Source organism: Salmo trutta, chromosome 15 (assembly GCF_901001165.1).
Source record: "Salmo trutta chromosome 15, fSalTru1.1, whole genome shotgun sequence".
Classification (NCBI taxonomy): domain Eukaryota; kingdom Metazoa; phylum Chordata; class Actinopteri; order Salmoniformes; family Salmonidae; genus Salmo; species Salmo trutta.
This window is the reverse complement of record NC_042971.1, coordinates 6,891,118-6,908,458: the sequence shown is the minus strand read 5'-3', so window position 1 is coordinate 6,908,458 and position 17,341 is coordinate 6,891,118. Positions and strand designations below refer to the sequence as shown.

The 17,341-nt window shown below is 40.1% G+C and overlaps 1 protein-coding gene across 1 annotated transcript in view; it reads left to right on the top strand.

Moving 5' to 3' along the window:
• LOC115149608 (zinc finger protein 271-like) overlaps positions 1 to 16,902 on the top strand; it is a 73,872-nt gene extending 56,970 nt beyond the window's left edge. Inside the window, exons 3-4 of the mRNA XM_029692560.1 lie at positions 16,161 to 16,543; positions 16,622 to 16,902. Coding sequence (XP_029548420.1) covers positions 16,161 to 16,543; positions 16,622 to 16,807 — 569 coding nt within the window. The 3' untranslated portion in view covers positions 16,808 to 16,902. The remainder of the gene's footprint in view (positions 1 to 16,160; positions 16,544 to 16,621) is intronic.
• The last annotated feature ends 439 nt before the right edge of the window (positions 16,903 to 17,341 follow it).

The window sequence follows — 17,341 nt, the reverse complement described above, 5'->3', positions numbered from 1 at the left end:
CAGTTTGCTACCAACTTGAAAGAGGGAACTTTAGTATAAAACCCACATGGAAAACTGAGATTCGGCAAATAACATATAAAGAGAGGCCAAACCAACAACAGATGTTACTAAAACATGAATTGCTAATTTATGATGTAAAAGGTGGATTTTATGATCTAATGTCAACTTTATACATTTCTATCCCAGGACCACCCAATTTTCAAATTCTCCATAAATCTGCTGTGGATTACCCAGAATCCCATACCTTTATCACTGACTGTAATGTAAACACACGAGCAGCAGTCTAAGGTCCTGCATCTCAGTGCTAGAGGCGTCACTACAGACCCTGGTTCAAAACTACAGACACGGGTCCGTTATTGTAAATAAGAATTTGTCCTTAGCTGGTTTGCCTGGTTAAATAAAGGTTAAATAAATGTTTTAAATGTAACTTCATTACACCGTTACACTGGCATACACACCCGGTAGCATAGAGTTGATAATACATATGACGTTGGAAAATAGTGCATTGTGGGTAGTTTAGAAGATTTCCCGAAATAAGTTAATACATTTGTAATAACTCAAAAACATAACTCTTTGTACTTATAGGGAACCAGATCGTGACTACAACTCAGTTACTAAGTCTTTAACCACACTGTGTTGTTACACTGGTGAGTAAAAAAATCTTCCTACAATCAAAATTGTCTGAAAATAAAGTATACATTTTAATCAACTGCGTTACCCACTCCAGTCAGCAGATGGCGGTCTGGGAATTTAAGGTAATGCTGTTAGTGTGACGTATAATCTAGTGGACGGAACGCTTCTTTCAACAGCAGCAACAGTTATTCAGCCACCTCGGTAGCTTGCTAGACAAAATAGCCGAACCAATTAAGCTCTTTAGACGCTTTAGTGTATATTAGCCACTGTGTTTTAAACCCACTACTGTCGTCTAGTTAGTTATCCGATTTAATTTCATATTTACGGTGTTGTTGTTATTATTCAGCTAGCGGGCTGGTTAAGTTAGCATTAGCCTAGCTAGCTAACATCCCCGACCATGCGGTCACTGAGCTACTCTCCTCCTGCTAAAGAAGAGGTCTGCTGGACGGAGAAAGGGGGTCTCGTCAAAGAGGAGAAGGAAGAGGAGGCTGTTTCAATACAAAAACAAGTAGAGGGTGAGGCTGTTACAGTGAAAGAAGAAGAGAAAGACGTTTCAGTGAAAGAAGAGAAAGATGCGTTCAGAGTGAAAGAGGAGGAGGATGTTGCTGTGAAAGAAGAGGAGGAAACTGGATATCTGGGCTCGGTTTCCCAAACGCATCTTAAGGCATCCAATGGTTTTAATGATGAACAGGCCCTGGTTAATACTAGTAAGTACTGCCTTCAAAACAGAGCCACAAACTCTGCAGTTGTTGAACTGATGTGTGGTGTTAAAGGGGAAATCTGCAATTGCTATATCCATATTATGACTTTTAAATTATTTATTTAAAGCCATTAATTCTTGAAGAATATAGCACATGCCTCATGAGCTTTGTTCAACTGTTGTACCCCATCACAACCCCAAATAAGCTTTTTTTACTCCAATGTTTAGAAACAATGTAAATCAACACTGTATAGCCTCAACATAGTTAAAACTATAATGTTGATATCATGGATGGTCAGTCCTTGCATCCATAGGTCTGTCTATGCATTTGAGACTAGTTACATTTCTCCAGCCCCATAATCATCTTATAACCAAAACAGTGGTGGAATTACAGCTTTGTTATTGTTTGAACTGCAGATTGGTTGAGTGATTGTTGTGTGGCTCTTTAAAAGGACAAATTGTTATTTACAATAACGGACCCGTGTCTGTAGTTTAGAACCCGGGTCTGTAGTGATGCCTCTAGCACTGAGATGCAGGACCTTTGACCGCTGCTCGTGTGTTTACATTACATTCAGTGATAAAGGTATGGGATTCTGGGTAATCCACAGCAGATTTATGGAGAATTTGAAAAATTGGGTGGTCCTGTGATAGAAATGTATAAAGTTGACATTAGATCATAAAATCCACCTTTTAATTCATACATTAGCAATTTATGATTTAGTAACTACTGTTGTTGGTTTGGCCTCTCTTTATATGTTATTTGCCGAATCTCAGTTTTCCATGTGGGTTTTATGCAGAAGTTCCCTCTTTCAAGTTGGTAGCAAACTGGAAAATGCATCATCTTTAGGAGTGCTATTTATATCCTGATCATTCATCCACACTGCATCTTCTATAGGAGTGCTATTTATATCCTGATCATTCATCCACACTGCATCTTCTATAGGAGTGCTATTTATATCCTGATCATTCATCCACACTGCATCTTCTATAGGAGTGCTATTTATATCCTGATCATTCATCCACACTGCATCTTCTATAGGAGTGCTATTTATATCCTGATCATTCATCCACACTGCATCTTCTATAGGAGTGCTATTTATATCCTGATCATTCATCCACACTGCATCTTCTATAGGAGTGCTATTTATATCCTGATCATTCATCCACACTGCATCTTCTATAGGAGTGCTATTTATATCCTGATCATTCATCCCCACTGCATCTTCTATAGGAGTGCTATTTATATCCTGATCATTCATCCACACTGCATCTTCTATAGGAGTGCTATTTATATCCTGATCATTCATCCACACTGCATCTTCTATAGGAGTGCTATTTATATCCTGATCATTCATCCTCACTGCATCTTCTATAGGAGTGCTATTTATATCCTGATCATTCATCCACACTGCATCTTCTATAGGAGTGCTATTTATATCCTGATCATTCATCCTCACTGCATCTTCTATAGGAGTGCTATTTATATCCTGATCATTCATCCACACTGCATCTTCTATAGGAGTGCTATTTATATCCTGATCATTCATCCACACTGCATCTTCTATAGGAGTGCTATTTATATCCTGATCATTCATCCCCACTGCATCTTCTATAGGAGTGCTATTTATATCCTGATCATTCATCCACACTGCATCTTCTATAGGAGTGCTATTTATATCCTGATCATTCATCCACACTGCATCTTCTATAGGAGTGCTATTTATATCCTGATCATTCATCCACACTGCATCTTCTATAGGAGTGCTATTTATATCCTGATCATTCATCCTCACTGCATCTTCTATAGGAGTGCTATTTATAACCTGATCATTCATCCTCACTGCATCTTCTATAGGAGTGCTATTTATATCCTGATCATTCATCCACACTGCATCTTCTATAGGAGTGCTATTTATATCCTGATCATTCATCCACACTGCATCTTCTATAGGAGTGCTATTTATATCCTGATCATTCATCCTCACTGCATCTTCTATAGGACTGCTATTTATATCCTGATCATTCATCCACACTGCATCTTCTATAGGAGTGCTATTTATATCCTGATCATTCATCCTCACTGCATCTTCTATAGGAGTGCTATTTATATCCTGATCATTCATCCACACTGCATCTTCTATAGGAGTGCTATTTATATCCTGATCATTCATCCACACTGCATCTTCTATAGGAGTGCTATTTATATCCTGATCATTCATCCACACTGCATCTTCTATAGGAGTGCTATTTATTTCCTGATCATTCATCCCCACTGCATCTTCTATAGGAGTGCTATTTATATCCTGATCATTCATCCACACTGCATCTTCTATAGGAGTGCTATTTATATCCTGATCATTCATCCTCACTGCATCTTCTATAGGAGTGCTATTTATATCCTGATCATTCATCCACACTGCATCTTCTATAGGAGTGCTATTTATATCCTGATCATTCATCCACACTGCATCTTCTTTAGGAGTGCTATTTATATCCTGATCATTCATCCACACTGCATCTTCTATAGGAGTGCTATTTATATCCTAATCATTCATCCACACTGCATCTTCTATAGGAGTGCTATTTATATCCTGTCACTACTGATCATTCATCCACACTGCATCTTCTATAGGAGTGCTATTTATATCCTGATCATTCATCCACACTGCATCTTCTATAGGAGTGATATTTATATCCTGATCATTCATCCTCACTGCATCTTCTATAGGAGTGCTATTTATATCCTGATCATTCATCCACACTGCATCTTCTATAGGAGTGCTATTTATATCCTGATCATTCATCCACACTGCATCTTCTATAGGAGTGCTATTTATATCCTGATCATTCATCCACACTGCATCTTCTATAGGAGTGCTATTTATATCCTGTCACTACTGATCATTCATCCATACTGCATCTTCTTTAGGAGAGCTATTTATATCCTGATCATTCATCCACACTGCATCTTCTTTAGGAGAGCTATTTATATCCTGATCATTCATCCACACTGCATCTTCTATAGGAGTGCTATTTATATCCTGATCATTCATCCTCACTGCATCTTCTATAGGAGTGCTATTCATATCCTGATCATTCATCCTCACTGCATCTTCTATAGGAGTGCTATTTATATCCTGATCATTCATCCACACTGTATCTTCTATAGGAGTGCTATTTATATCCTGATCATTCATCCTCACTGCAGCTTCTATAGGAGTGCTATTTATATCCTGATCATTCATCCCCACTGCATCTTCTTTAGGAGTGCTATTTATATCCTGATCATTCATCCACACTGCATCTTCTATAGGAGTGCTATTTATATCCTGATCATTCATCCCCACTGCATCTTCTATAGGAGTGCTATTTATATCCTGATCATTCATCCACACTGCATCTTCTATAGGAGTGCTATTTATATCCTGATCATTCATCCACACAGCATCTTCTATAGGAGTGCTATTTATATCCTGATCATTCATCCACACTGCATCTTCTATAGGAGTGCTATTTATATCCTGATCATTCATCAACACTGCATCTTCTATAGGAGTGCTATTTATATCCTGATCATTCATCCACACTGCATCTTCTATAGGAGTGCTATTTATATCCTGATCATTCATCCTCACTGCATCTTCTATAGGAGTGCTATTTATATCCTGATCATTCATCCTCACTGCATCTTCTATAGGAGTGCTATTTATATCCTGATCATTCATCCACACTGCATCTTCTATAGGAGTGCTATTTATATCCTGATCATTCATCCACACTGCATCTTCTATAGGAGTGCTATTTATATCCTGATCATTCATCCTCACTGCATCTTCTATAGGAGTGCTATTTATATCCTGATCATTCATCCCCACTGCATCTTCTATAGGAGTGCTATTTATATCCTGATCATTCATCCACACTGCATCTTCTATAGGAGTGCTATTTATATCCTGATCATTCATCCTCACTGCATCTTCTATAGGAGTGCTATTTATATCCTGATCATTCATCCACACTGCATCTTCTATAGGAGTGCTATTTATATCCTGATCATTCATCCTCACTGCATCTTCTATAGGAGTGCTATTTATAACCTGATCATTCATCAACACTGCATCTTCTATAGGAGTGCTATTTATTTCCTGATCATTCATCCTCACTGCATCTTCTATAGGAGTGCTATTTATATCCTGATCATTCATCCACACTGCATCTTCTATAGGAGTGCTATTTATATCCTGATCATTCATCCTCACTGCATCTTCTATAGGAGTGCTATTTATATCCTGATCATTCATCCACACTGCATCTTCTATAGGAGTGCTATTTATATCCTGATCATTCATCCACACTGCATCTTCTATAGGAGTGCTATTTATATCCTGATCATTCATCCACACTGCATCTTCTATAGGAGTGCTATTTATTTCCTGATCATTCATCCTCACTGCATCTTCTATAGGAGTGCTATTTATATCCTGATCATTCATCCACACTGCGTCTTCTATAGGAGTGCTATTTATATCATGATCATTCATCCTCACTGCATCTTCTATAGGAGTGCTATTTATATCCTGATCTTTCATCCACACTGCATCTTCTATAGGAGTGCTATTTATATCCTGATCATTCATCCACACTGCATCTTCTATAGGAGTGCTATTTATATCCTGATCATTCATCCACACTGCATCTTCTATAGGAGTGCTATTTATTTCCTGATCATTCATCCTCACTGCATCTTCTATAGGAGTGCTATTTATATCCTGATCATTCATCCACACTGCATCTTCTATAGGAGTGCTATTTATATCCTGATCATTCATCCACACTGCATCTTCTATAGGAGTGCTATTTATATCCTGATCATTCATCCACACTGCATCTTCTATAGGAGTGCTATTTATATCCTGATCATTCATCCTCACTGCATCTTCTATAGGAGTGCTATTTATATCCTGATCATTCATCCACACTGCATCTTCTATAGGAGTGCTATTTATATCCTGATCATTCATCCACACTGCATCTTCTTTAGGAGTGCTATTTATATCCTGATCATTCATCCACACTGCATCTTCTATAGGAGTGCTATTTATATCCTGATCATTCATCCACACTGCATCTTCTATAGGAGTGCTATTTATATCCTGATCATTCATCCACACTGCATCTTCTATAGGAGTGCTATTTATATCCTGTCACTACTGATCATTCATCCATACTGCATCTTCTTTAGGAGAGCTATTTATATCCTGATCATTCATCCACACTGCATCTTCTTTAGGAGTGCTGTTTATATCCTGTCGACTACTGATCATTCATCCACACTGTGTGTGTCATCAATGCAGGTAATTTATGACAACTGTATAAAGTATATGTTTTATGAACTCATGAACACCAGCCAGTTTATCAGCCCTGTTCTGTTAGTTTAGGGAGATTATACGTCTTCACCACCAGAGGGGGACATTGAGTAATATTTCAGGTTAATTTGATATATTTTTATACTAAAATGGATGACAGTTTATTCTGATGTTGTGAATATGAGATTACACATGGAAACAATGTATTATTTTTATTATAGTAAATTAGAAATTATTAGGAATTGTTAAATCCACTATATGATCACAATAACTTTGACAGACATTTTGATAGTTTTTTGTTAGTTTATTATAGAAGGCAGATTTATGGAGAATTGCTGTAGGAGTGCTATTTATATCCCATCACTACTGATCATTCATCCATACTGTGTGTGTCCCATCATTGCAGCTTTGGAAATAAATGAACTATCCATCCATTGCTCCTTCCTGTGTTGATTCACTGATTTGAGAGACGGGACTATGACGTTTTCGTCTTTTGAGCTTCTAGTCATGAAATCTATGCAGCCTACTCACTCACTTTTTATAGCTACTGTTTACAGGCCTCCTGGGCAATATGCAGTGTTCCTCACTGAGTTCCCTGAATTCCTATCGGATCTTGTAGTCATAGCAGATAATATTCTAATTTTTGGTGACTTTAACATTCACATGGAAAAGTCCACAGACCCACTCCAAAAGGCTTTCGGAGCCATCATCGATTCAGTGGGTTTTGTCCAACATGTCTCTGGACCTACTCACTGCCACAGTCATACTCTGGACCTAGTTTTGTCCCATGGAATAAATGTTGTGGATCTTAATGTTTTTCCTCATAATCCTGGATTATCGGACCACCATTTTATTGCGTTTGCAATTGCAACAAATAATCTGCTCAGACCCCAACCAAGGAAGATTAAAAGTCGTGCTATAAATTCTCAGACAACCCAAAGATTCCTTGATGCCCTTCCAGACTCCCTCTGCCTACCCAAGGACGTCAGAGGACAAAAATCAGTTAACCACCTAACCGAGGAACTCAATTTAACCTTGTGCAATACCCTAGATGCAGTTGCACCCCTAAAAATTAAAAACATCTGTCATAAGAAACTAGCTCCCTGGTATACAGAAAATACATGAGCTCTGAAGCAAGCTTCCAGAAAATTGGAACGGAAATGGCGCCACACCAAACTGGAAGTCTTCCGACTAGCTTGGAAAGACAGTACCGTGCAGTATCGAAGAGCCCTCACTGCTGCTCGATCATCCTATTTTTCCAACCTAATTGAGGAAAATAAGAACAATCCGAAATTTCTTTTTGATACTGTCGCAAAGCTAACTAAAAAGCAGCATTCGCAAATGGAGGATGGCTTTCACTTCAGCAGTAATAAATTTATGAACTTCTTTGAGGAAAAGATCATGATCATTAGAAAACAAATTACGGACTCCTCTTTAAATCTGGGTATTCCTCCAAAGCTCCATTGTCCTGAGTCTGCACAACTCTGCCAGGACCTAGGATCAAGGGAGATACTAAAGTGTTTTAGTACTATATCTCTTGACACAATGATGAAAATAATCATGGCCTCCAAACCCTCAAGCTGCATACTGGACCCTATTCCAACTAAACTACTGAAAGAGCTGCTTCCTGTGCTTGGCCCTCCTATGTTGAACATAATAAACGTCTCTCTATCCACCGGATGTGTACCAAGCTCACTAAAAGTGGCAGTAATAAAGCCTCTCTTGACCCAGAAATTATAAAAAACTATCGGCCTATATCGAATCTTCAATTCCTCTCAAAACATTTTGAAAAAGCTGTTGCACAGCAACTCACTGCCTTCCTGAAGACAAACAATGTATACGAAATGCTTCAGTCTGGTTTTAGACCCCATCATAGCACTGAGACTGCACTTGTGAAGGTGGTAAATGACCTTTTAATGACGTCAGACCGAGGCTCTGCATCTGTCCTCGTGCTCCTAGATCTTAGTGCCGCTTTTGATGCCATCGATCACCACATTCTTTTGGAGAGATTGGAAACCCAAATTGGTCTACATGGACAAGTTCTGGCCTGGTGTAGATCTTATCTGTCGGAAAGATATCAGTTTGTCTCTGTGAATGGTTTGTCCTCTGACAAATAAATTGTAAATTTCGGTGTTCCTCAAGGTTCCGTTTTAGGACCACTATTGTTTTCACTATATATTTTTCCTCTTGGGGATGTCATTCGAAAACATAATGTTAAATGTCACTGCTATGCGGACGACACACAGCTGTACATTTCAATGAAACATGGTGAAGCCCCAAAATTGCCCTCGCTAGAAGCCTGTGTTTCAGACATAAGGAAGTGGATGGCTGCAAACTTTCTACTTTTAAACTCGGACAAAACAGAGATGCTTGTTCTAGGTCCCAAGAAACAAAGAGATCTTCTGTTGAATCTGACAATTAATCTGGATGGTTGTAAAGTCGTCTCAAATAAAACTGTGAAGGACCTCGGCGTTACTCTGGACCCTGATCTCTCTTTTGAAGAACGTATCAAGACTGCTTCAAGGACAGCTTTTTTCCATCTACGTAACATTGCAAAAATCAGAAACTTTCTGTCCAAAAATGACGCAGAAAAATTAATCCATGCTTTTGTTACTTCTAGGCTCGACTACTGCAATGCTCTACTTTCCGGCTACCCGGATAAAGCACTAAACAAACTTCAGTTAGTGCTAAATACGGCTGCTAGAATCCTGACCAGAACCAAAAATTTGATCATATTACTCCAGTGCTAGCCTCCCTACACTGGCTTCCTGTTAAGGCAAGGGCTGATTTCAAGGTTTTACTGCTAACCTACAAAGCATTACATGGGCTTGCTCCTACCTATCTTTCCGATTTGGTCCTGCCGTACATACCTACACGTACGCTACGGTCACAAGACGCAGGCCTCCTAATTGTCCCTAGAATTTCTAAGCAACCAGCTGGAGGTAGGGCTTTCTCCTATAGAGCTCCATTTTTATGGAATGGTCTGCCTACCCATGTGAGAGACGCAGACTCAGTCTCAACCTTTAAGTCTTTACTGAAGACTTATCTCTTCAGTAGGTCCTATGATTAAGTATAGTCTGGCCCAGGAGTGTGAAGGTGAACGGAAAGGCTGGAGCAACGAACCGCCCTTGCTGTCTCTGCCTTGCCAGTTCCCCCTCTCTCCACTGGGATTCTCTGCCTCTAACCCTATTACAGGGGCTGAGTCACTGGCGTACTGGTGTTCTTCCATGCCGTCCCTGGGAGGGGTGCCGTCACTTGAGTGGGCTGAGTCACTGACGTGGTCTTCCTGTCTGGGTTGGCGCCCCCCCCCCCCCCTTGGGTTGTGCCGTGGTGGAGATCTTGTGGGCTATACTCGGCCTTGTCTTAGGACGGTAAGTTGGTGGTTGGAGACATCCCTCTAGTGGTGTGGGGGCTGTGCTTTGGAAAAGTGGGTGGGGTTATATCCTGCCTGTTTGGCCCTGTCCGGGGGTTTTATCAGATGGGGGCCACAGTGTCTCCTGACCCCTCCTGTCTCAGCCTCTAGTATTTACGCTGCAGTAGTTTATGTGTCGGGGGGCTAGGGTCAGTCTGTTACATCTGGAGTATTTCTCTTGTCTTATCCGGTGTCCTGTGAGAATTTAAATATGCTCTCTCTAATTCTCTCTTTCTCTCTTTCTTTCTTTCTCTCGGAGGACCTGAGCCCTAGGACCATGCCTCAGGACTACCTGGCATGATGACTCCTTGCTGTCCCCAGTCCACCTGGCCGTGCTGCTGCTCCAGTTTCAACTGTTCTGCCTGCGGCTATGGAACCCTGACCTGTTCACCGGACGTGCTTGTTGCACCCTTGACAACTACTATGATTATTATTATTTGACCATGCTGGTCATTTATTTTAACATCTTGACCATGTTCTGTTATAATATCCACCCGGCACAGCCAGAAGAGGACTGGCCACCCCTCATAGCCTGGTTCCTCTCTCGGTTTCTTCCTAGGTTTTTGGCCTTTTCTAGGGCGTTTTTTCCTAGGGAGTTTTTCCTAGCCACCGTGCTTCTTTCACATGCATTGCTTGCTGTTTGGGGTTCTAGGCTGGGTTTCTGTACAGCACTTGAGATATCAGCTGATGTACGAAGGGCTATATAATACATTTGATTTGATTTGATTTGACTAGGAAGGTCACGCTAGCTCGATATTTAGCTGAAGCTTGCAAACGTTAGTCACACCTCATGCTTTCCATGTACTGTGTGGTTGTGTTATCTAGAGGGAACCCGTTAGCACAGTAGGATCTGGTGCCTCTTGCCGTGGGTTCAAAACGACAGAGGAAATCAACCTGCTTGCTCCTTTTTGTTTTGTCAACTTTTTGATGGGGATGTTATGTTTGATACCGGAGCTACGAGGCATGTGTCCAAATCGCTAAGCAGTAAACATCAAAGCAGTGTACCGATGCCTGTATCACTTTATCAGCAGCACGTCATCAATGGCGTCGGAAGCTTCATTTCATCAAACAACCACCTGATTGGTTTGGTATTGGGCTTGTTCGACACTGCAGGCGACTGCCAACTGACTGATCTACAAATCACCTCGCATCATAAATAATTACTCATTATTATTTATAAATCAGTCACCATTTACCCACAATGCGGCATGGATTTGATGCTCTCGAGCACGGTGAGTGGTTTAGTAGATGACATAAAGGCTATGCTGCTACGGTGTGGGACGTCATCTATAATAATGACATAAAGGCTATGCTGCTACGGTGTGGGATGTCGTCTATAATAATGACATAAAGGCTATGCTGCTACGGTGTGGGACGTCATCTATAATAATGACATAAAGGCTATGCTGCTACGGTGTGGGACGTCATCTATAATAATGACATAAAGGCTATGCTGCTACGGTGTGGGATGTCATCTATAATAATGACATAAAGGCTATGCTGCTACGGTGTGGGACGTCATCTATAATAATGACATAAAGGCTATGCTGCTACGGTGTGGGACGTCATCTATAATAATGACATAAGGCTATGCTGCTACGGTGTGGACGTCATCTATAATAATGACATAAAGGCTATGCTGCTACGGTGTGGGACGTCATCTATAATAATGACATAAAGGCTATGGTGCTACGGTGTGGGATGTCATCTATAATAATGACATAAAGGCTATGCTGCTATGGTGTGGGACGTCATCTATAATAATGACATAAAGGCTATGCTGCTACGGTGTGGGAGGTCATCTATAATAATGACATAAAGGCTATGCTGCTACGGTGTGGGGTGTCATCTATAATAATGACATAAAGGCTATGCTGCTACGGTGTGGGATGTCATCTATAATAATGTGGCTGTTCTAAATTCTGTATTGCTCAAAGCCTTGAGTAATGAACCTATTTTGAGACAATTGGCTGGAAAGCATCAATGCTTCAGGAAGCTTTGTTTCCACATCACTACTTTTCAGCAAAAATTGATTTTAAATAGCGTTAGACATGCTTCTAACAGGGGGTTTCTCCCTGTGAACCTGCCAATGTACCTGAATGTCAATTAACTTGTGGGCGGTGGTCGTGATGATGGCCTATTGGATGACGTCGTCCATCGGGATTCCCCCCAAAAAGAAGATGCTCTGGATTGATCACTAGAGTCAGATGTGAAGGAGGAGGTTGATCATCAGGAGTCAGACGTGAAGGAGGAGGTTGATCATCAGGAGTCAGATGTGAAGGCGGAGGTTGATCATCAGGAGTCAGATGTGAAGGAGGAGGTTGATCATCAGGAGTCAGATGTGAAGGAGGAGGTTGATCATCAGGAGTCAGATGTGAAGGAGGAGGTTGATCATCAGGAGTCAGATGTGAAGGAGGAGGTTGATCATCAGGAGTCAGATGTGAAGGAGGAGGTTGATCATCAGTGAACCTCTAGGATTGTGGTTGGGCTGGCGTTTACACTTCCAGCTTGGTCATATATTTTGATACATTGAATGTTGATATTGTGAACCTATGTTATATATTGGTACCTCCTGTTTCAGGAAGTGATGTCACTAAGTTACTGCTCCTATATATACAGTGCAGTCGGAAAGTATTCAGACCCCTTCACTTTTTCCACAATTTGTTACGTTATTCTAAAATAGATTAAATCAATATTTTACCCTCAATCTACACACAATACCCCATAGTGACATCACAATACCCCATAATGACATCACAATACCCCAAAGTGACATCACAATACCCCATAATGACATCACAATACCCCATAATGACATCACAATACCCCATAATGACATCACAATACCCCATAATGACAAAGCAAAAACAGGTTTTTATAAATGTTTCAAATGTAACAAAAACAACAAGTGAAATATCACATTTACATACAGTACCAGTCAAAAGTTTGGACACACCTACTCATTCAAGGGTTTTTATTTTTACTATTTTCTACATTGTAGAATAATAATGAAGACATCAAAACTATGAATAAAGCATATGGAATCATGTAGTAGCCAAAAAAATTGTTAAACAAATCAAAGATATTTCACCCCTTTGTCTTGATGACAGCTTTGCACACTCTGGCATTCTCTTAACCAGCTTTCATGAAGTAGTCACCTGGAATTGATTTCAATTAACAGGTGTGCCTAGTGAAATGTTAATTTGTGGAATTTTTTTGTTAATTTATTCAAGTAACAGACATATCTCAACATCAACTGTTCAGAGGACTGAGGGAATCCGGCCTTCATGGTTGAACTGCTGCATAGAAAAACATGTTTACAAAAGCTTTGTTATTAAAGAACGAGAAAGCCAGCACACTGTTTACAAAAAAAACAAGGACATTTCTAAGTGTCCCCAAACTTTGAACGGTAGTATACATCTAATGATGTATTGTTACACCATGTAGCAGCAGTATAGACCTAGTCTGTGTCCTTATATACATCTACATGATGTATTGTTACACCATGTAGGAGCAGTATAGGACCTAGTCTGTTCATTATATACATCTACATGATGTATTGTTACACCATGTAGCAGCAGTATAGACCTAGTCTGTTTCATTATATACATCTACATGATGTATTGTTACACCATGTAGCAGCAGTATAGACCCTAGTCTGTTCATTATATACATCTACATGATGTATTGTTACACCATGTAGCAGCAGTATAGACCTAGTCTGTTCATTATATACATCTACATGATGTATTGTTACACCATGTAGGAGCAGTATAGACCTATTCTGTTCATTATATACATCTACATGATGTATTGTTACACCATGTAGCAGCAGTATAGACCTAGTCTGTTCATTATATACATCTACATGATGTATTTGTACACCATGTAGGAGCAGTATAGACCTAGTCTGTTCATTATATACATCTACATGATGTATTGTTACACCATGTAGCAGCAGTATAGAGCTACAGTAGCTGGCTACTTATTTATATGTTGTTTGACTGAATGAAACTGCCTTAAATGTGCTGTAGTAAAAAAAATGTATTCTCACTAATCAATCACCACATTCCTGTCTTTGTATGTCTCAATAGTATTATTTAATTAAATCCATGTAAATAATCTTAGTCTGAAAATAAAATGTGATCCTCAACTGCGTTTCCCTCCAGTCAGCAGACGGCGATGTGCGTCTTTCAGGCGATGCTGCAGCGTGACGTATAATCTAGTGGACGGTTCTTCATAAACAGCTCGTCAACCACCTCGGTAGCTTGCTAGCCAACATAGCCGAAAGATTCAAGCTATTTATACGCTTTCGGTCTATATTAGCTACTGTGTTTTAGACACACTTCTGTCGTATCTACTTGTTAACCTATTTAATTTAATATTACGTTATTTTGTATTAGTCAGCTATAGTAGCTGGCTGGTTAAGTTAGCATTAGGCCTAGTCGCTAATGATAGCTAGCTAGCTAACATCCCCGAACATGAGCTCCCTAAACTACTCCCCTCCTGTTAAACAGAGGAGGTCTGCTGGACGGAGAAAGAAGCTCTGAGGCGAACATTGTCGTGAAAGAGGAGAAGGAAGAGGAGGATGTTACAGTAAAACAAGAAGTAGAGGGTGAGGCTGTTACAGTGAAAGAAGAAGAGAAAGACGTTACAGTGAAAGAAGAGGAAGATGCGTTCAGAGTGAAAGAGGAGGAGGATGTTACTGTAAAGAGGAAGAGGAGGATGCAGTTTTGAAGTGAAAGAGGAGGAGGAGACAGAAGGTCAGATTAACACCAGTAAATACTATTATTTAATAACGGGGCACAAACCCTGCAGTTGTTGAACTGATGAACACAAACGTGGTTTTAAAGCAGCAATGGTTTTTGTTTTGCACACATTTTAAAATGAAAAATCAGAGTCTGGTGTAATTCTGTTACTGTGCAATTGTCCAGCTCCTAACTATACTCAACAAAAAATATAAACGCAACATGCGACAACTTCAAAGATTTTACTGAGTTACAGTTCATAGAAGTCAATTGAAATATATTCATTAGGCCCTAATCTATGGGTTTCACGACTGGGCAGGTTCTGCTGCCGTAGGCCCACCCACTGGGGCACAAGACCCAGCCAATCAGAATTAGGTTTTCCACACAAAAGGGCTTTATTACAGACAGAAATACTCCTCAGCCCCTCCCCTCCTCAGACGATCCCTCATGAAACATGGGACCAACACTTTCCATGTTGCGTTTATATTTTTGTTCAGTATATAAACTTAGAAACACATGTCAGCGTAGAGCCCTGAACTATAATAATAAGGCAGCAGTTTATCTGTCAGGACAGTGTGGTGTGTAGTGATCAGTTTATCTGGCAGGACAGTGTGGTGTGTAGTGATCAGTTTATCTGGCAGGACAGTGTGGTGTGTGGTGATCAGTTTATCTGTCAGGACAGTGTGGTGTGTAGTGATCAGCAGTTTATCTGGCAGGACAGTGTGGTGTGTAGTGATGTGTTATGGAGGCACTTTGGTGATTCTTCATGTTCATCATTACTATTGTATCTAAATGAATTATTTTAACACATTGGTTAAAAGTCTCTTGTCACAAAAATGTAATTACATTGAGCAATATACCACATTACTTCATAATTACATTTCTTGTTTTACAAACATTGCCAAGCTGCTCATTAGTTTCTTGTTGTTGTGATTTTTGGTGTAAGCAGTCATGGCAAAAAAATATTTGGGCTGGTAAAAAATCAGTGGCTGGTATATTCTATCATCTGCCTGATACAGTGGCTGGTGGACCAAAATCAAAGTAAAACAAGACTTAGACGACATTTGTCAATGTCAAAAAACATTTAAACATTCACTATATTGACTGTCTGACTTTGACGTTCCATACAGGAGAGAGACGTGACTATCATGGATCCTCTGGGGAGCCTCAACAACATCGTGAGCTGACAAGGCAGAGAGAGTCTCTCCACATCAGGACACCTCAAGAAACACATCAGAGACCCACAGGAAAGAAACCTCACTGCTGCTCTGACTGTGGGAAACGTTTCAAGTCTTCATCAGAATTGAAAAAACACCAGCGAGTACACACAGGAGAGAAACCTTATAGCTGTAATCAATGTGGGAAGAGTTTTACTCAGTCAAGCCACCTGGTATCACACCAGAGAACACACACAGGAGAGAAGCCTTATAGCTGTGATCAGTGTGGCAAGAGTTTTACTCAGTCAAGTAGCCTGGTATCACACCAGAGAACACACACAGGAGAGCAGCCATATGGCTGTGATCAGTGTGGCAAGGGTTTTACTCAGTCAAGTAGCCTGGTATCACACCAGAGAACACACACAGGAGAGCAGCCATATGGCTGTGATCAGTGTGGCAAGGGTTTTACTCAGTCAAGTAGCCTGGTATCACACCAGAGAACACACACAGGAGAGAAATCTTTAGCTGTAATCAATGTGGAAAAAGTTTTACCCAGTCAAGAAGCCTGATCACATCAGAGAACACACACAGGAGAGAAACGAGAGAAACCATATAGCTGTACTCAATGTGGGAAGAGTTTTTTTCGTTCTAGCTGTCTGAAGAGACACCAGAAAAAACACACAGGAGAAAAACCTTTTAGCTGTACTCAATGTGGAAAGAGTTTTACCCAGTCAAGAAGCCTGATATCACATCAGAGAACACACAGGAGAGAAACAAGAGAAACCATATAGCTGTACTCAATGTGGGAAGAGTTTTTTTCGTTCTAGTCATCTGAAGGTAGACCATAGAACACACACAGGAGATAAATCATATAGCTGTACTCAATGTGGGAAGAGTTTTTTTTGTTCTAGCAGTCTGAAGGTACACCATAGAACACACACAGGAGAGATACGAGAGAAATCATATAGCTGTACTCAATGTGGGAAGAGTTTTTTTTGTTCTAGCCATCTGAAGATACACCATAGAACACACACAGGAGAGAAACCTTTTAGCTGTGATCAATGTGGAAGAGTTTTACTACATCTGGCCAGCTGACTATACACCAGAGAACACACACAGGAGAGAAACCTTATAGCTGTGATCAATGTGGGAAGAGATACTCTAGTAAAAGACCTCTGATTAAACATCAGAAAATACATGAAGGAGTTGTTTCATGATATCAATGAAATAATGTCACAATGTAGAATGTTTTAACATTGTAGTAGGAGTATTTTAATTATGTCACAATGTAGAATGTTTTAACATTGTAGTAGGAGTATATTAAT